Here is a 21,890-nt window from a genome sequence, read left to right as displayed (position 1 = left end):
ATCTCACATGGAAATCAAGCGGCAGACGCTGAAGCCAAGCGCATAGTAAATACAGCTATAGGGATGATGAATATCCAAACCATGAATGTGAATGAAAGAATGACTGTGATGACAATTGTGGATGAGGGATATAATCATATGTCTAAAACACAGATAGTGGAGTTTAAAGGAGAGGCACGGCAAGAAGAAAAGAATTTGTGGAAACGAAAAGGGTGTTCTTTAAACCCCTCTGAAGCATTGTGGTGACAAGACATGACTGGTAAACCAGTGATGTCTATAGCCTTACTAAGGGTAGCACTAGAACAGCTACACTACCCCGCGCATACAACTAGGGAGAATCTTGCTGTAACTGTTGCTGAGGATTGGTTCGTACCGAACCTAATGGAGCATGTTGCATTTGTTATGGTAAATTGTATTATTTGCCAACAATTCACGGCTGGGCATACACTGCACATAGTGAGGGAGGGTCATCCCAAGACCCAGTGGCCCTATTCAGCACTTGCATATCGACTATATGTCGACATGATACAAGTTTGTAATGGATATAGATACCTATTAGTTGTAGTGTGTCCTTTCTCTAGATGGATAGAGGCAGGTCGATGTACGTACCCAGACTCTACCTGTGCAGCTAAGTTTTTAGTGCACAAAGTGTTTCCAAGATAGGGAGTGTGCGAAGTAATGTGGTTGGATAATGGACCTCACTTTGTTAATAAAGTTTTCTTCGGCTTATCATCCAAAAGGAAACGGTATCTGTGAAAAGCTCAATGGCCTGTTAAAAGAAGGAATAGCTAAGTTGAAGTGTACTTTGAAAAAAGGGTGGTTGCACTGCCTACCACTTGCATTTTATGCATTGAGGAACCAACCAGGTTCTGACCACCATTTTATGCCGCACGGGATTGTGACAGGCAGGCGAATGAGGATAACTTTATTGCCGCCATCAAGAGTTGTGAAGTGGTGCTCAGCCAAAGTCAGAAATTTTAGGGCTTGATTTGCAAAACTACTTGAACTTTTTAAAATCTAGTTTTTCTGTAATTTCAGGACAGTTGCAGAGACAAGGCAGTACAGAATACAGAAGGAGATGCTTCAACAATCCTAACTCCCGAATTTCTACGTCCAAGAATCTACCAAAGAGATAAAGTCCTGATCCGTAACCACACAAGGAAAAAGTGGGACGAGCCCAGGTTCACCGGTCCATTTATCATTGAGGACGTGACGCCATCTGCTGTCAAATTGCAGGGAAGGCGAACTTGGATCTTCCTGGGAGATATCAAGATATACGCCGGAGAGACTCCTCTGCCTACACCCCATCGCAAAGAAGCTACAGACATCGAGGAAGAAACATAGCACGTGCAGATGAGATCCATGACAAGGAAGAAGGACGCATAACCTGACAAGTGGAAAGCGTGAAGAACTCTTTGATTGAACTGTGGTTTAATTTGGACACTCCCCCTTTTTGAGCTATAATTAAAGGGGAAAAGGACACATTCAAACACTCTGTGCATCATAGTTGCAGAGTAAAAGAAGATGTATATGCTTAAAAAACCACAGTAGTTTATTGACTTTGGTTTAAGGCACACTTAAGCCTTGATAAAAATAATGATATGCCAAATTTTGATCATGGACACAGTAGTTGGAAGAGGGTACAGTACCCTGATTCCTTTTATACAGAGCTCTTGTTCGGTGTTACTCATGGTGTTACCCAGTGATGACCTTTCTAAGTTTGTGCTTACGTATCTTGAGTGGGTGTTACGTTCTTATCCTACATTGGTGCAGAGAACTTGCCGCATTCCAGCTTTTATTGGTAATCCTGACAATGAAAAGATCATTAGAAGATTGCTCATAATCATCACTGAAGAGTTTTTGAAGTTGCCTGAGTTCAGTGAGGAAAACACAAATGCCCTTATCAACGGACGCAGCACATAGACTTGTCAGTGTGGTGTTCTTTCGTTTAATTGAAGAATACCTGCATCTCATTGGAAGACAAACAGACGTTGTAACTTTCCTAAGAGATCCAAGAAATACTGCAAATTTTAATGTGATCCTGAAAGGAATCATCATCCAGGTGGCAATCTATTCTGAAAAAACTCACAGAGCTGTGTCGAAACTTTCCTCCGAGGGACAGATCAAAGAATTAAATGAAGGGCAAAACTCTTTGTTCATGCTGACAGGGAAGCAACATGTCATCTGGACTGAAGCAGATTCGAGGCATTGATTGGGATCTAGTAAATGATACAGATTTCATAAAAGCTTGCTGAGGACATTTTTCTTCATGATAAAGGAACAGTTGCATCCTGATTGATGAAAACACTGGTTCCAGAAAGAAAAGGATAAAATCCCTTCATAAGGCATCCAGAATGCAGATAATTGATCAAGGACGGATACTGAAAGAAGACAACAGCTACTTGAATTTTTTTTTTAAATGCAGGACCATTAAAAAAATGTTTTCCTTCCTTAGCATCAAATGTTTGAGATGGGGAACCAAAATAGCAATATTCTGTTGCCCCGTGAGGACAGACGTACATACTGTCCCAGAAGCAGATGCTGCAGACTTACTTACCACTGCATTATCTACACATGTATTATATTCATACTCATATTGCTTTCACTGACAGAACTGCTTTTTATTTAGGAGCACATGATGCAAGTACTCCTGTATATGTTTCTGAGCAGAAGGAAAACGTAAGCGTGGCAACTACAAGGCAGCCTAGACCAGACATAGTCATTCCTGTCCCAAGAAAAAATGGGCAGATACCTGACCTCGAAATGGATGTTATTAGCAATACATCATAAGCAGCACTTGCTCCAAAAACTGCTTTTGAACGCCGGAGACAGGGTCGGTGGAACAGGTAAACTAAGGGGTTGACAAAAGTTGGGCCTACACAGATAACGCATGTAGACACACCTGATCCAATAACAAAAAGCCCAAGCACAAGTCCCACAGACAAATCACGTGCATAGATGATAGCAAAATCTATATGGCCATTTTTAGCCATTGCTAGAAAAAGACAGATGAATAAAGAAAGACTTGCTGAACTTTCTTCTATGCAGGGAACCCGGATGGATGTTCCTGCAATTCGACCAGCTAGAAGAAGTTATACTGATGCATTCAGAGATGCGGTTATTAAAACCTATATGAAGACTTTGAGAACTAAAAGAAGTACCCAAGAAGATAATTATGAATTAAATTACTATCTGGACAGCACAGCACACTTGGCAAATAACATATGGTACTAACACATGAAAGAAGTTGGAAGAAGGACGTCAGATGAAGAATGCTTTGAATGTGCATTCTTACCATACAGCATGGGGAAGTCGAAGATCTTCATACCTATTGAAGTAGATGTCCTAACTGCACACTGCATCGTACACCTAGCTTTCTGTAGTGCCAGAGGCCAGTTCATGGTTCGAACAGCCTCTCTCAAAGGGGCAACTGAAGGAACAGATCCGAATGAAGATGACTATGTTCAAGACATAAAGACACAAAATAATGCCAAGACAAAAAACATTGTGATCAGATATGAAAAACCTGGAGTAAAAGGAACCGGAATAAGGAGAGAATTGAATAAAAAACTGAAAGTTCCAGGACACTCTACAGAAGACATCCGCAAATGGAAAAATAGAGGACAGATGCAGATTTGGAGAACTGTCCTATCACCAGATGCCTGGGAAAAAGGAGTAGTAATTTGCAGAGCATGGGTAATAATAGGTAATTTCCAGCGAACAATTGAAAATGCACAAATGTTATGCAAGCCATTATGGCCAAAACATGCGAAACTCCTGACATGGGTCGAAGACAGAGGAGGACCCTTGCAGATAGTACCATTGGACAGTTCTAAATTGTGTTTCAAGAACAATGGTACAAGAAAAATGGGGGAAAATCAGAACTGTGGACAAATCTTTGATGCACCAGGAATGAATATCGGAACAGCAGTAATTATGATCATTATTGGGCTTGTGGATCCAAAGCCTATATCAGACTGCCAAAAGATTGGGGAGGAATTTGCACATTAGTGAATGTCAATGTTCCTGCATTAGTGATTGATAAAGGTGACCTAAACATTGATAGCTTCCCAAAAGCAGATGCACATTTTAGGAGGAAAAGATCTGTGGAGCTGATGCAACAAATAAAGAGAGAGAGATTTACTTTTCAGCCAAATCAATAGAAGCTTTCGACTCCATTCCGTATGAACAGAGGCTGTTCAGCCAGACCTCATCAGTGTTCACAATGATTTTCATGCCGAGGATCCAGGTTGGAGCAAATACCAAGTGGCTTCAGATCACCAGATGGGAATTACTGCAGACGATTAATACTGCCATAAAGGGATTTAATGCCATCAGAGAAGAACTGAGAGCTTTAAGATTGATGACACTCCAGAACAGGTATGTCCTGGACATGATCACAGCTATAATTGGAGGTGTTTGTGCCAAAATTAGAGAATCCTGTTGCACATTTATACCTTCTCATGATGAAGAGAATGGAACATTGACAGAGGCCATACACATGCTGACGAAGCTCCATGGCCAGATGATAAATGAGGTTGAAGACATTGCTGATGACAGCTGGTTTGGATCACTTAGGAGCTTTATTATTATTAGTAATGCTTGGATTCTGTGTGATCAAGATAATAATCTCACAATGTAAGAAGACAGCAAAGAAAGCCATAGGGATGAAAATCATGATTGATGTTGAACAAGGATGGAAGCCTAAAGATCTGACTGATGAGGAAATCAGAGATTTCGTGAAGACCAGTATTCCCGCACCAGAGGGGACAAAGTTCCTGTATCCAAAGGGTCATAAGAAATATGTGGGAAGATGGATCTATTGCAGTCCAAGTGGACAATGCATGCTCATGACGTGGAACAAAGATGAGCGTGTGAAATCAGCTTGATGCCTGAAGGGAGTCATAAAAATATGGGTCCCTAAGCGGCACTTCTTCAGACCAGGATGTCTAGGAATAGAAGACGATGTGAGAGTGGTGGATAAATCGCCCAGAGGGGCGAGTGTAGAGGAGGAGCCAAGTACCCCCACTCCACCTGCTCCGTCTACATTGCCTGAGACATATGAACCAAAGTATGTGACGTATACTGAACAGATAACCCAGCAAAGAGAAGAGCGTGGGCGGTACCCATAAGAGTGCCTATACCTAAGAGAATATGGGAGGTAAAGTACCCATTAAGGAAACTATACGTGCATCCAAGACAATATGATGATCATTTGAACAAGATTCCTGATGAAATAAAGAAACTGAATGACCAGGATGAATAGTGACATCATACAAAGCTGAATTGACACCCATATAGAAGGATAACTAGACCAGAGAGGCAGATGATTTATAAAGAACAAAGAAATACTGAGGATAAGTGACATCTTGGGATCAAGATGAAGAGACTCATGCCACAAACCTGATGAAGAAACCTAGTTAGTTTAAACGTGTACAGATGCAATGAAACGCAAGCAGCAAAGGGATCATGAAGCTAGCCACATGCTTAAATAGATTAGACCGTGGTAAGCGCCAACATACACCTATATACCTCATAGATACATATGAATTAAATAAAGAATGAATGTTTCCACTACGTATAAAGCAGAACTGAACAACAAGGAAGGCTTCATTTCAGTGTTGAAGTTAGAAAAAGCATTTGAATTAAACAGAATATATTTCAGCTAAGGAGTTGACCTAGCCAAGAGAGCAAAGGTCTTATCAAACTGGAATTGGCTGAAATTAGATAGAATTAACGTGAAAGAACAGAAGCTCCTGTTCAAGAAGGTCAAGCAAAAACAAGAGACGTCAGAGGGCTATTAAAGAATAAAATCAAATACACGAAAAGGCTCAATTTGTGGGGTCTAGTCATGTGATGGAAGAAAGTTTGACAGATGAGAATATCACACCTACGAACGGAAGCCGGATAGTACCCATACTCCTTAAAAATTCTCAGAGAACAGTACAGATTCAACTTCAAAGTACTAATTGACACTGGACTGTTGAGGTGATGATGGATCACATTTTTAATTGGTGGGAAGCTGGTATCAAGACGAGCTCACCTGCACCTGGTTGTTCGGTCTGTGTGCTGCTCACGTAGGTGGAAAATTACTGACAGGGGTTAGCAGCCAACCAACTGTAAGGGACCACGTAGTTTGGGGGTCCTATAGTTTTGTAGCCAATGGGACATCGTAAATTTAGTGATGTTCACAGTGGCCATTTTGAGGGGAGGGCTTAGCTGCCCCACCTGATGATAACTTTTCTATTACCGCTTTCCATTACACCATACAGATATAGAACCTATGCTTAGTTATTCACTTAGGACCAATCCCGCTTCCTAATAAGTTTCTGATGTTTGCCACGTATGATGACGTTGGTAGTGACGCAGGTCTAAACGTCAGTAGTGATACATTTGGTCTATAAAAAATGCTGTTTTTTTTATAAATGAGTGAGAGTCAGAGTATCGAGCGATTGCTGATGTTCGTTGTACTCCCTGTTTTAATGACTTGCATTAAAACAGATGAACTTTTGCCAAACTATTTGTGTCATCTGTATTATTGATGTATGAATAAAATCTGCATCCCCTCTATCTCCATGGTGTTGCTACTCATCTTAAAGGGCTGGAGCTCTAGGCAAATATTTTAGTGCCTCCTTGAATTCCCATTCATGGCCATCCTCACCAGGAGCATCAGATTCATATCATGAGCCAGTCTTTAAACTGCCTTGCTCCTTTAGCCTCCGCACTATCACATTCCAAATCCTATTTTGTCACTGCCAATGTATTTCTAGTTTGGAAGTATCTGAGGAAACACTGCAGTAAGTGTATGACTGCAGGAAGTCATTGAAAAGAGCAAACGGCATGCATCTGATTTGTCCGCTTCAGAATCTCGCCAAATTTACTGAATTAAAATAATGTTATCAATTCATATTGCACGTGTTGCCAGATTCCTCCTGCTTCTAAGTGCTATAATAAAAGGCGGTGTATATTTCTTTTTAATTTTACTGTATTGCTTTATAAAAAAAAAACGTATACAAAAGAAACAAAGCATAATAAAAGCATTTAACCAGCAAATTTAAATTAAATTAAAAACACATCAGAAAGAAGCTAGTAGTATTATACAGAATGGTTCTGAAAAGACCTTTGTAACATTCATTATTTTAAAAAGGTAAAACACATCATGGGTGGTAAAATTCATCAATTAACTTCAATTTGGTTAAAAAGGAAACAACTGTAATTAAAAGTGCAGTAACCCTGCCGTTGGCCGGACACTAAGAATCTTGTATGAAGAGGAAAGCTAATTCAAATAGGCAGCATCATGAACAAACTTTGAAAAAAAAACCTGTTCTCTTTGGACCTGTAATGCAGGACATTGAATACAAATATGTTTCAATGATTGGACTGTTTGGTGGCAACATCTGCAATTATTATTCACACTGAGTCTTCTGATATGTGAAGAAGATTAAGCCTGAGCCCGAGAAAAGTTCTTGGAAGGCATCCCTCAAGGCATTTATCTTATACACACAGGAGCTGTACCCAAGCATTTATTCTCCGAACTGATAACTTGGAGCAGTTAATAAGAACCCCTTAAATCGCATGTTCGAATCCAATCATTATTATAGATTTGTTTTACTTCCTTTGTTTTAGCGACAAGGAACTAATTATTTGCATTCAGTTTCTCCAGCAGATTATTGCATTTGCACTTAAAACTGCTGGAACAGCCCGGAAAGCTCGTCCTAATCTGCGTACGTAACACCTGGTACAAAGTATTTTCATTCCCCATGATTATTTTCCTATATTATGAGATGGCTTTCCAGATAGCCACAGATACATCGATATTAGCCGTGATTCATACTGTATAAAAACAACTGGTATGCAAAAGTTCGAAGCTTTGTGGCAAATTCTCCCTTCTAGTTTTTGAAAAGCAAAATCGTCTGAAAAGGAACTAATTTCAAGTCCATATAAAACAGCTCAGAGAACTTTCAATTCATAAAACTTTATAAGTGGAATCAAAGAAAAACCACAATATTTCCACCCAATAAGATTAATCTGTGTCCCAAATGGAGACCCCGTGAGAACCAGCTTATTGCATAATAATACACGATGAGAGACTTTTGTCAAAGTAAAACCCAGACATCTTATACTCTGAACAACCATCAGTTTACAATCACCCAATGTCCAAGTATTTTTGGGAGACCTTAGTCTGGAGTCATTAAAACACATTACAATCAACTTCTGCGAGTTGACTTTCAATTAATTCATAATAGTATAATTATAAAAACAGGATAAGAGACGCTGTAGACCCACTTGGGTCTGATCCAGTAAAAGTACACTGTCTGCGTAACAAAGCCAGGAGATTTTTTGACTTGAAATTTTAGGTGGCACAAACGTAATAAGGTCTAAAGATTCTCCTAAATCAGATAGATATAGATTAAAAAGTCAGGGGGGCAAAACGCGGTGGAATAGCATTAGCTGATTTTACTGTACATGATGTTTTAACCCTATAAAGAAGACAAGCCGATTCTACCCTGCTGTGATTTGAATCTGAATGTATGTATGTCATACTCACACCTGTGAGGTGAGTGCTTAACTTGCTGGACAATCTTAGTGGCGTCCTTCATGTGGTCAATGGTGTGTAATTTAAATATGGGAATAGGAACTTGCGTTTGTGAACTGGCACTAGTCTGCCATTTCTTTGTTGACATTTCTCGGACAGGCTGGGTGATAGTTTAATGTGACTCATTTGTCGGGTTTTGTGGCTGTGAGTTCCATTATGTTCTGAATTTCGATATATTGGAAATTATGAAATATGCCCACGCCATGGTCAGTGCCACTGGTATACAGATAATACTTTGAATCTGCATGTTTGCAACATAAACAGTTTGCAACAACATTTTTGTAAGGCAACGTTATTGTTTTCATTAGATAAAAGATGGGGGATAGGCCGCAGAAGATTTCCTCGAAGAAGAATTAATTGAATTTTCTACAACAGTTTTTGCCCAATATTTATGTGGGGGGTGTGTTTAGGTGAATAACTAATGTAGGGTTTTTAAGGGGTGTGGCTGTGGGGGTCTTCCCCCCCATATGTTTGCAGAAAAATTGACCAGAATAAAAAAGAATTGATTAAATCTTCTTCAGTGAAAACTTTTTGATCAGATCACATAGAACCAAAAGACGGTATTAATTGGTATTGGACTTAAAGGATGTGTGATAGTTGTCTCCTCTCCCAATTCATGATTATCAATGGCAACATTAGCAAGCTAGAATGTTTGCAGGCAACAAGGAAAAGTCTTAAGAAATGCAGGTGCTTGTTTTTCTTTAGTAGCACTTCCAGTGTGATGGCTGTGTTCATGTGATAGTCTGGTCCAGGGGTCAAAAGGAAGTTTGAAAATACATCAGTGTTTAATAGTATGATACATCCTGTTATGCAATCTCTCTGTTTCTGCTGCTCGGGATCAAAATGCCAGAGATGACTTTGTGCCTGTGGGTGCTCATGAAGAGGCCACATGCAACACTCATGTTCCTGCTCTCTTTTACAGATGTTCCGCAGGGTGTACAAGGGGATCCCGCTCCAGGTCCGTGGTCAGGTCTGGTCCCTCTTGCTGGATATCGAAACTCTCAAGGCCGAGAATGAAGGAAAGTACGAGGTGAGAAGCTCTTCAAAGTGTGCACCATCGTCACTTCATGCCACCATGTGTTTTATTGGGATACTGCTCACTCAATGCACATCAGTATTGGTAAACGGCAAAAATATGGAGTTCTGGTTGTAAAGATGTATCCCACTTATATGCACAACATGTGCTTGTGCTTCTCTGCAGATATGCCTCACAACTGCACTTAGAAGCAGGTTTCCTGCTTCTAAGTGCGCTTGGATAATTAGTTGGAATACATTTGAGGGTTGTATGGTTTTACGATGTTGGCCGTTATCTTTTTCTGATGTCAGAAACATTAATCTTGCTTTTTGGTTTATATCTAATAAATATATATATTTGGTTGAAGTCCACTGCATTAATCTGGGGATTTCTAGTAGGGTCACCAAGGGGGCTCCAGGGCCTCCTCGAACTAATGGATGATTGCCCCTGGAGGTGACAAAGGGAAGATCCTCTGGTCATCCTCACCAAGCCCCTTTTATTGAGCAGGAGATAGTCACATGTTGGACAAAAGTGCTACTGGCTCTTTAAGGGCCTTGTGACCTCATGCAGATACGTGCACCCCCTTCACAAACCAGACTCAACTAATTGCAGGGCCCAACCTCTCCAGAAATGATCATAGCTCTATAGCACTAACAGCCCTTACTGCTGCTCCTGCTCGCAACGCGGTTCTGCTGAGGATCAGCTGAGGCTCCTGGATACCTCTGTGCATGCACAAACACGTGCAGACAAGAAATCCAAGATGAGGGACTGGCTTCTTAAAGGTGCAGTTCAGCGCCTGCTTGGATTACACACTAAAGCATAGACTGCACTTGTGGTGGTAAAGGAATTCCTCTGCAACCAATCACACCAAAGCACTAATAAGGATACACCGGTGCAGACCGGCCGAAAGGGAGGACTCCCTAGAACATAAAAGGGATGTCGCTAGAATGGGAGAGGTGGGTGTTGGGGGAGGCTGTGGCAGGAATTTGGAGAGAGGCTTGATAAGAGTGGAGGAAGAAACATCTGGAGGTGATAGAAGGGAATATTTCGCAAGGCGTTATGGGGGAATATTCAGGAGGTGGTAGGAAGGAAACACCGGGAGGTGTTTGAGGGACACAGCAGGTGGTAAGAGGAAGATATGAGGAAGAGGTAGGAGGGAAACGTTGGGTAGAGGCCGTAGTGTTTTAAGTGGGATTGGAAATCTCGGTGGGACTGTTAAAAGGGGTGTGTCAAATGCCCGGCCTAAATAGTGGTGGGAGTGCACCAAAGAACACACCAGATAATATTATTATAATAATGTGTTAATTGCACAGTGATTTTTGTCAAAGCGCTGAACATAGAACATTTTTATACACCATTCTTATTATGCAGCAGAAGGTGGCACTTATTTAACAGCCTCGAAAGGATGAAATGCTGAGTGGGATTTGCTGGTATTCAGTCCTGGAACCAACAGATCACACACAGATCTCAGCAATGAGTGCTCACCCCACAGAGCTATCTTGCCAACTCCCATACACAGTAAGTTATAGAAACAAACTGCAGGTTTTCAGATTCAGAAAATTGAACAGAGTGGAGTATCGTGTTACCAAGATGGGCAGTGCAGATTATATTTTAAAGCAAAAAAGAGCACAGCATCTTCAGAGTTAACACCTTGTACAAAAGGTATTAACTGTGAAGATGTGTTTTTTTAAGCAAAAAAATGATGCACTGTTGGCCTTGATAACACGGTATTCCAACCTCTCTAAAAGAATAGTTAAGTTAAGTTACCAAATTAAATAAATGTCTTATTCTGAAAATCACATGAAACTTGGACCAGTAAAATAATGAACAGTTGAGTGGGTACCCACCAACCCAGTGGCTGTAATCCACGGATGTATATTGCAGTTGTTAGGGATGAGTAGGGTGGGGCCAAACTGGCAGCACTGCTTCAGACTGAGATCACCCCATTCCCCAATAAATCGGAGTTAGGATATATAACCCATGTGTATGTCAAGTTTTAACAAGAAGATGGCGACAGAAGACTGTGCTTCACATTATGTTTTAATGAAATCTGTAGTGCAGGTCCGAGGGGATCCCCAGATCAAAGTTTTTAAATTGGGCTATTAGATGACGCCGGGGCTATTGCATCAGAGTGCCGATAGGGAGAAATGGCATATGGGGAGGGACACGAAGCTTGTAGGTGTTTGGTTATTTGCCCACCCAGTGACTGCCCGTGGCCATGCTAATCCCTATGGTCCTTCCCAACCAGTTCCTACACCTGCCGCCCCAAAACACTGCCTCCTGGGATCTCTTTGAGCTCGCTTTGATGAAGCCTTACCATCAAACTTTACACTATAATTAAGAAAGAGTCGTCCCTGAAAATTATACTACAAATACATAATAGACCCCTCTGATATAAACATTGGGCCTAATTATAAGTTTGCCGTGTACCAAGTAAGCTTGCCAGTACCGTTGTTCCTGGACCAGAAAACTATGAGTTGTGCTTGCGGATGCCTTTCTGCCCGCCAGGTTGGACCTGGCGGGCAGAAAGGCACCCGCGAACACAGCATGTCGGATGCACGGCACCGTTATAAACGGTGCAGGTGCATCCAACCTCCCCATTCGGGGTTCGAATGTGGATGAAGGGCATCTTTTTTAAAGACTAGGGCCTCATTATATGAGTATGCCGGTCTGGTAACAACGGTGCCGGTAAGCTTCCGGCAATGTTGTTACCGGACCGGCATACTCCGAGTTCTGCAGACGAGTGCCATCCCTCCCGCCAGGTCTGACCTTGCAGGCGGAACGGCAACCGCTCGCAGGCTTTGAAGTAAGCACCGGCACCATTATCAATGGTGCCAGTGCTTCCGTCCTCCCCATTCCCATTGAGTCCTATGGGGCTCGAATGGGAATGGGGAGTAATTTTTTTCCAGCGCCTGCCTATGGGGAATTACCGGGACCGCCGGGGCTGTAATGCCCCAGTAATTCCCCATTGCCAGGTGCCAGGAAAAAAATGACTCCGGCGACAGCCGTGCCGTTTTTACCGGCACAGCTACCGCCAGGGTCGTAATGAGACCCATTATTTTCAATTTCTCCAAAGTGACATGTGCATCCCATAAGTGACTCGTGTATCAATAATATATTAGGCCAAATTAAAAAAATAGATAACATAGCCTAGCTAACGATGGTTTCATGTCACAGTACCATCTGTAACACACTTTCTGTCCAGATACAGTTAATGATGAAAAACCACTACACTGTGGTTCACATAAGGACTTATTACATTATTGTAAAGCTGATATCATATAGCTTGTAACATTACCCAACATGTTTCATTCCCTTTACACCTTTTCAGAATGTTATGGGAAATTCTTCAGGGGATTTTATGCGCAGTAGCATTACCATAATTGAAACAAATATATTAAACACAGAACACTATTCACACTTTGTTCGCCATATGTTCTCTCAGTAGTTCGAGTTTCTTGTTATGGGTTCACAATTAGTCTCTCAGTTGTCTGCAACACAATGTAGAACAGCCTAAATTAGTGATGTGCCACTTATTCTCTTTACTTCAATGATCTGGTAAGTTAATAACTCGACTCCTGCTTACCACGAAGTCTGTATTTCATGTAGTACTGGTGTGTCAAGTACCTTTCAATTAGGCTTTACACCTAGAAGAAAAAGCAAACATACATATTTACTCCACTGTCCAACACATCTCCCACTTCATTGATAGACAAACATTTCATAAAGATTGTATGTAAAAAGATTTTTTCTAAAACCATTTTTTCTTTTTAAATAGTCATATTTTCGAGGAAATCCAGTACTTACTGGTCCTTCTGTATCACAGTACGTGGTGTTGTTCCTTTTTAAAACCACTTGTGAACTTCAGATTAGGTCGAAAAGCTAGTGACAAGGGGTGAAAATAAAAGAATCCCAGCTTCAACATTTTAGGAGATAATTCCTACGTAGTGAGGTCTATTCAACCTACTGTCTTCTAAAGGTTAACACCCCAAATCTCATCTTCAATTGATGTTAAATTCCATAGTTTCTTAATCCCTCTTACCAGGTAATTGCTTTGTATTCAAGTATGTTGATACAAGGCACACGGTTAAGTGACATGACCACCTTGCATGCTGAATCACTTCCGTTTTGGTCGTGGTCTAAAATACAAACAAAACAATACTAATGTGAGCTATCTGTGTTAGGAATGACTGTTGCATAACTGTCTATATTGCAACAATCTAACTGCTACAATCGTTGTATGATCACCTATCTCGGTTTACACTTCGTTCCTAGTTACCTGTTTGTGCCGTACCCCTCACTCCTGTTAAGCGAGCCTCATTGAGCGAGTTTTATCATACAGCTACGTCTCAATGATCATATTGGTGACTTGAGCCTTTCACGTGATGTCTTAGATTAGTTACAGGTTCCTTCGAAACACTGAGGGTGTCTGGTGGCCATTTTGAAGTGTCTACAAGATATTCATCATGTGAATCATTCACGTGAGGTCCTTGTCTGGTTGTGAGCTCAATAGGAACCTCTACACCTGTGTGGAAGCCATTTTATAAGTGTCTGCAGTCTCACAATAGAATTATGAGTTCTAAATAATTCTGTTTGATATGGCCCATCTTAATTATTCTAATTACTGTTGACACAGTTATTTTTGTGGCATGTGGCAAATCATCATGTAAACGCCAGCACAAAGCAATCAAAATACTTTGAAATAGGTTATGACCATTGTGTATTACTTATGCTAAACACGTATACCCTCAGTCCACTCTCACAAGCTTCTGATGTGATAAAATTGTTGGAACAAGGTCTGCCTTCAGCCAATTGAATTGTAAGTACTACACATGTCCTCTACTGCAGTCCTGTTAAAACAAGCATTTGCATTGGCAAAGCCAAGAGTTTTGGTGTGTGTAAAGGTATTAGGCATTTGCCAGGAACTGCTATTAGATGCACAGGAACTTGCACCCTTTTCTCACCTGCTACCATCAATGGCCAGTTAATACCACTACGGCAGTGCTGGCAAGTGCCTTACCAATGCAAATTCTAAAGCCTAAACCGTTGGTATTGCCAATGCTTGTTTGAGAATTCCAGCGATCTGTTCCTGCTAGCACAGTCCATTTAAAGCCATTGGTGTAAGGAGGAAGGCATAAGGAGAATGTTACGCACAAAGGGCTAGCAAGATGGTAGCTAGCGAGCGCAAGATGGACTGAGGCAACACACTTAGCCTAAGGCAGGGAGGATTGGTGAGACCCGATCAGAAGCGGTTAAACCCAAGGTGGGAGGACGAACACTCATATGGCGTGGCATTTGGGAGGATCATGACCTGGGGAGGTGCAGGGATGAGGTGAAGTGGGTATGAAGCAGGACCGTAGGAATGGGAGGCTATAAGGCCCCTTTAAGCTCCACTGTGGATACTGAGTCAAGCAAACCAAGTTGTCTCTGTGATCAAGTGTACGAGAAACTCCACCTATATCTGCAGCTTGTAGCAGAGACAGAGCAACATCTCCAGGTCCCACAAGGTGTTTAGAGGTGAACATCAACCCGAAACATGCTTGAGGAATATCAGAGAGGGAACTGCAGACATTGTGACTGATGTAAAGTGTCCTGAAGTCTTGGGAACCTTAGACGGGAAGGAGACATTCAGAGTGCAAATCCTTTCTGTTTTGTGAACCAGAACTTTGGGACTGCCAAGAGGTACTCACTAGAGAGATAGCAAGAGAGATAGAAGGACCCACATTTGATTAGATTTCAAAGGAGTATGCTGACCATTCCAGGGAGGACAACTATTTGTTGAGGATTGTTAATCATGTGAACACATTTTTTCCAAGACTTTTGCATAAGGTAGAACACGAACCTCTAAGGCGAAATTAGGAGAGGGGAATTTAGGTATGAGTTCTGTCCAAGTAACTGAATTGTTTGGTTTTCTATATAGCAATCATTAAGATGAAAGCTCCTCCAACCCGTAGCCTGTTTTTCACTGTTGATATGACATATGGTGTCAGGCTTAGTCAAGGTACGCCAACCCTGTAACTGTCCTAACAAAACAAGGGGCCATCCGGTCCTAGGTGAAGGCTGAGCAGTGAACAGCCATGACAGTATCTAAATCCATCCTGGAGTGATTTCCAGAGGCTTCCTTCAAGCCTGGGGAGGATATTTCCCCCTGAGCAAACCTGATGAAGACAGAGGGACTAAACCCACCCGAAGAGAGTCCTGGTAGTGATTCAGACACTCATCTCCAAAAACAACTTTGGACAGAGATCAGGGAAAGAACCTAATAGATGTCAGGCTATCAACCGACTAAAAACAGATTTTCAGTAAACTTCTTTAGAGTGGAAAAGGGAGTGCTAAATGCTTTCGGCCCCAGTGGACCCACGCCAAAGGAGCAGGAAAACACAATCTCCCTGTTGATGTGACAAAAGAGAGACTAGGCTGTGGCAACAGTTGGAACCATGACCTCTCTATACTAGACAAGCAAATGACAGGCCACCTAGCTCTCCTGGGGCCAATTACAGATTCAGACACTGGCCCCACCCATGTCCCTGTTACAGAGATCAACCACAGATGATCATTCTGAAGCCTTTTTCCAAACCTTTGAGAGGATCACTGAAGGAGCAAAATGAGTAAAATCCAGCTAGCCTCATTGTTTTACCCCTCCTAGATGGAGACCTTCAGGCCACCTATCAAATCTTAATTGACGATGGACAAGCAATATACACCAATTTAAGAGAATCCATTCTTGAGAGACTAGGGAGAGAGCAGCAATTGTTTGAATTTCTTTTATTCCTGCAGGAAACATTGCTTGGATAATAAACACTGAAGAAATGAAAGAGCAGCTGATTCTGGGACAGTTCATAAACTCCTTGTCTTCCCAGGTACAGTTGCTTGTTTGGCAGCTACATAAACACACCTTTGAGGTAGCCATCAACACATCCACTGGGGAACAGCAGTCATAACAGTGGAGACCAGCAAACACAGGTCCACCCATGAGACTGCCAGGATAGATGACCAATTATTTGGTGGGGAATGCCACAGGACCACAGATTACTTGGAGTTGGCGCTAAAGCTGGTCATCACCCAAGTCCAGTGGGGAAACCATCCAGTCTCTGAGAAACCAAGAAACCAGCATCTATCGCGGCTGAGAAATGGATAGCCCAATGTTGTGCCTGTGGAAAACCCAGTCATATAGCTTGTTAATATCTGACAATATCCCAGTCTGAACCCATGGACACAAGCTATTGTGTTCTAGAAGAAAAAGCAGGGTCCAACATAGACGGGTGGAACAAGCTAGAATACCAAGATTTTGAAACAGAAGGTGAACCAGAGATACCGCCCCAAGCGAAGCCCGGGAGAAGTCATTACCTCCATATCAAGCAGAAAAGACAGGAGATTGTGTCCATTCTGAATCCAATAGGCTGCCAGGCTGTCCTCCATTCAGACCTGTTGTTCCCGGAACATGTTAAGCATAGACCTGTGAACAGTGGGCTAGAGAAGTACATGCTTAGGGCCAATTACAATTCTCTGTCAAAAACAAATGAGGCAGTGATGGCTAGCCTCCCAGGACCTTCAGAACGGAAATGGACAAAAAGATTTCATCTAAAATGCTGAATGCACGTTTAGTGTGCATCCGGCCTAGTAGAGTAGATCGAAGTCCTTAATACTGAACAGGGAAGCAGGGGTGTCCCACATTCTCCCAGTTCGGTATCATGGGCTGCGGCGGTAGCAGGGGTGTCCCCTGCATACATTAAAGGCAGTGCAGGGACAAACGGTTAAAATCCCCAAAGATCAAATTACAAAATGCGGGCAAGTAGGCTCCATAATTTTGTAATTCGATCTTTTGGAAAACGTTCTTTAAACGTACATCCCTTCAGAACAGATGAACCTAGCGATGGACCTACATAACCTCAACGCCTGGTTTAGGGAAGCCCACGTGGAGGTCTCTACAAACTGGAGCAAAGTCCTGCTTGACTGGCTGGTACCCTTAAACAGATTATGGAGTGTCATTAGGATCTCCTCAATGGGAAAGAATGCAAATTACCTAGGGAAGTCCTCCAAATATGACTGTTCCATTTACAAAGGAAGAAGGGATGATATGCAATGACATTATCTGCCTTATTCTACAGACTTCTATTAGGTGACTAAGTGGCTCAGGCACCTTCCAGAGCTGGAGGATGATGGCCTTGGAGCCAGTAAAAATAGAATCCCCTGGTAACCCTCACTTAGCCTCTCACTAGGCTGGAGAAAGTCACTTGCCAGACAAAAGTGTGACTGCCTCGTTAAGGGCCTTGCCAGGAGACCCATAACCTCGCAGTTAGTAGTGCATCCCCTCCCAAACTCATTTCCAACAAGATGCAGGCGCAAGCCTCACCAAAACTTATCACTCAATGTGTATTTCGTATATCAAATCAATGAAACAATTACATATGTAAAGTATCACTCATACAAAAATACCAAAACATAGGTGCATTTTAAAATCTCACTTCCACAGTTATCTATGTTGCAAAGGTAAGAGCTAAACCAGACCCCTAAAGTACATAGTACATAGAACTAAGTACCTTAATGAATCATGTAGCCTTAAAGTGCAAAAGGAATAGACAAATAACTGGACAATACACCTAAAAACATTAAACAATGTAATAAAAACATCTCTTTGAATAAAGGTGAAAGAATAACAAGTAAAATAGTTTATAATGCACTGTGCAACTTTAACTCTTAAGATGGCAAATATAACAATTTCGTAGAAATATCTGTTGCCAACATCTAAGTACATAACTATATAGTGCAAGATGTGTTATCTAGAAAGCTAAACTATCTTCCTATACCTTTATCTTATATAATCGAAATGCATTCTTTGCGTCTGATATACGAAGGAAAAATGCACTCAGTGAGCCTCATTACGAGTCCGGCGGTAGCCGTGCCGGAAAAACCAGCAGGCTGCTGCTGGACTCGTAGTGAATTACCGCCTACGTGATTGCCAGAATCACCAGAGAATTACAACCCTGGTGACCCGGTAATTCCAGAGGTGGAATTCCTTAATCCCCATTCCCGTGGAGCCCCATAGGACTCCATGGGGATGGGGACCATGGAAACACTGGCACCATAAATAACTGTGCTGGTGTTTCCATTTACGTCTGCTGGCGGGTGGCGTTACTACCGTCAGGTCAGACCTGGCGGGAGTGACACCACCCACCTGCAGAACTCTTAATCAGCCGGTCCGGAGACAATGGTGGAGACGGGTTTACCGCCACCGTTGTTTCCGGACCGGCAGGGTCATAACGAGGCCCAGTGTTTTATAATTAGCAACACAATATAACAATAAAATCTCATAAACTAGTTGTTAACAAAATCGCGAGGCGGTCACTTGCATTTTAGCAATATGATTGACAAATGTTGCTATCAGCATTGAGCCATATACCTATAGTGAATTAAGATACAAAGACCACAAACCACATATATACACTCTGTAGCTGGTGAGGATAAGTATAAACATTCAGCTCTTTATTATTCAATGATTATTTAGAAGCCTTGAATCACTTTAGATCGAATCTTTAAAGCCTTCTTGTTAAAGTTAATAACTTTTTTTTAATAATGTTTGACAGGTCACCGAGAGCAAGTCTCTTTTGGATTCTAAATATGGGCAACCTCCAGCTTGTTCTAAGATTTGTATACAAGCCACAAAAGACAAGGAACTGGCATAATAGCCTGATCCATGCTGTTATGAACCTGGGGCACCATCTGTGGTGTGTTGCCCCCTACGAAGTGTTGTTAAGTGGCAGGCAATCTAGAAAATAATACTCTTTTCTCTGTGTTCAGGGTAAGATCAAGATAGTGTGAATGGTATTGCCCATCAACGAGTTGGCAATAGTAGTGTTTTCTATGTCATTAAGCCAACATTCATCCATTTTATACGAAATCATCATGGTCTTTAAAGAGGCATTCGAGATTTGGTGAATTGTTTCTGAATTTCAGAACTAGTGCTCTTTGTCTTTATCCTTCAATCTCTTCTTCATATCCATCAACTAGGTGGGCTGATTTACCATTTGGTCCAACCACAGTTCCTTCATCAAACTGCTATAGTATATTTGCGTTGAAACCTATGTTGGCTATCCTGAACGACGAGTAATCCAGATGTCCGCTAAAGGCTAACATTTCAACAACACTTTGTTGCATAGATAGTGCTGCCCTTTTCCTATGGGCAGTCAACTTACTTTTATTTGCAAACCACTTGCCTAGTTAATAATATTCAATGTATTTTTTTTATTTTGTCCTAAAACCATTATCTTAGACTGTCCTGCATTTGTCTGTCAGTTTTTGATTCTTACAAAACAATTCGGAAGTGGACAACAACTGAGCAAGTACCAAAAAAACCTCTTGCAAAAGAAGCAGGGTGGGTCAGTCGCCAAATTATTGGTACTTCCTTGGGGTTTTCTTCGAAATAGCAGTCCATAGCTTTACTATGAAGAATAAGGGTGCAAAAAAAGAGCCCTGCTTTGCCCCTTTTTTATGCTGAACGGTTTTGTACGTTAGCCAGGCATCTTGGAAGTAGACATTGGGCCTCATTACGAGTTTGGCGGTAGCCGTGCCCTTATTAAAGGCACGGCTACCACCAAACTCGCTACCGGCCCCGGCACCCGCAAATGGGCCATTACCGGCCCATTACGAGATGAATGGGCCGGTAATTGCCCATTCGCGTGTGCCGGTATGGCCGGCCTCCCGATCCCCATTCTGCCCTATGGGGCAGAATGGGGGTCGGGAGCATGGTTGCACCGGCACCGTTAATAACGGTGCCGGTGCAATCACAAGTTCTGCTCGCAGGTGCCAGTCTGCACGCCTGGTCAGACCACGCGTGCAGTCCGGCACGTGCAAGCAGAACTCGTAATGTGGCGGAGAGGTAACAATGGCCACGGTAGCACTACCAGTGCCGTTGTTGCCTTTCCGCCACATTTGTAATGAGGCCCAATGTTACTACTTTCTTCCAGGAATGTGGTATCACTAGATTGTGTTTAATATTTTGTTAAACGTGGGTTAGTCTTGCTCCCCATAGCAAAGAGCCTTCTTTGACATTTCTCTTGTACCTGTATGGCAACTGAAACCTCCTCAATATGAAAATGGGGTACAAGGGCAACAATTGTGAATGTTGATTTATGCTGCAGCTGGTATCGCCAGCACTCCCAGGATCAGCAGTATACAATGAAACAAAAGGGTCTACCCTTTGGGATGAGTTGCAACAACATGAAACAAAGTTGAATCCCACAACATATTATTCGGTACTCTCCATAATCAGTACTAGTTGTCTGCCTGTGCAGTATCATACAGTACTTTCCATCCATTCATATGAAAAGCACCTTTTAACTACTAGCAAATCTTTGTCAACTTTCCTAGACTTTCTCATTGTCATCGTGTTGGATCAGTTACGTTTAAGCCACTCATTTATGGTCGTTTTAGCTCTATTGCAATCTTCATCAAAATATCCTTTTTTGAGGATATGCCCACACTAAGGTTCATGAACCACATAACCAGATCTTTTGTTTGAGCAAATTTTGCCCATGCACCTGCCTAATTTCTCGTACCACCTGAAAACTTAATTCTGTGTAGATGCAGTATTTAGGATTTTTTTCCAATGTGCTAGATGCCTCTCTGGATGTTGTTAGCAGGAACATTATTGGGGAGCTCCTAATTCCATCTGCTACTGTCTATCAGCCTGGGTCTCCAGTGGATCCATACCACTGGGATCTACCAAAAGAGTAATGGATTGACCAACATCCCCAAATGTGAATAGAGCAACTAATGTATTACGGCCAATCCCTGGCCGTAATACATTACGTAATACATTATGCTGTATTACATTATGCTGCACTGCCTGAAATCTCACAACTTTGTGAGGATTCCATGTTAATTTTGATGTAATCTATAAGGGCCTCTGCAGATCCGGAAATGAAAGGAAGGGCTACTGCCCTATCCAACTCGATTCTTCTATTTAAAGTACAAATTCCATTAGTACTGAGAATTTCAAGTAATTTGTCTGCATTTCTGTCATAAGCATTTGCTCTAATTTCCAGTCTTAGAATAAAAATGCTTTGAGTAGTAAGTAATCGCCCCTAGTCTCTGGTGATGGCTCCAATTTGGCATTACCATTGACATACAGTCGGATATATGGGTACCTACCTAATTTAGAGGCTCTATTGGCCACTTTGGTAGAGCTGGTAAGATCTATCAAGGACAGGTCCTTGCTTGGGTTGTGGCAGACGGACAGGATCTGCTAACAAGGATTTGCAACCTGCAGGATGTGTATGC

General features: G+C 41.9%; 1 protein-coding gene across 7 annotated transcripts in view; it reads left to right on the top strand.

Moving 5' to 3' along the window:
* The window catches only part of LOC138503953 (uncharacterized), an 863,233-nt gene that overhangs the window by 630,098 nt on the left and 211,245 nt on the right, over positions 1-21,890 (top strand). For all 7 annotated transcript variants that reach the window (XM_069624086.1, XM_069624084.1, XM_069624081.1 and 4 more), the window contains one exon: positions 9,519-9,626. In XM_069624086.1, the coding sequence (XP_069480187.1) occupies positions 9,519-9,626 (108 nt within the window). The remainder of the gene's footprint in view (positions 1-9,518; positions 9,627-21,890) is intronic.

Source organism: Ambystoma mexicanum, chromosome 11, assembly GCF_040938575.1.
Source record: "Ambystoma mexicanum isolate Mex_15411 chromosome 11, UKY_AmexF1_1, whole genome shotgun sequence".
In the NCBI taxonomy this organism is placed as follows: domain Eukaryota; kingdom Metazoa; phylum Chordata; class Amphibia; order Caudata; family Ambystomatidae; genus Ambystoma; species Ambystoma mexicanum.
Note: the sequence above shows the minus strand (reverse complement) of the source record. Positions and strands in the feature narration are given on the sequence as shown.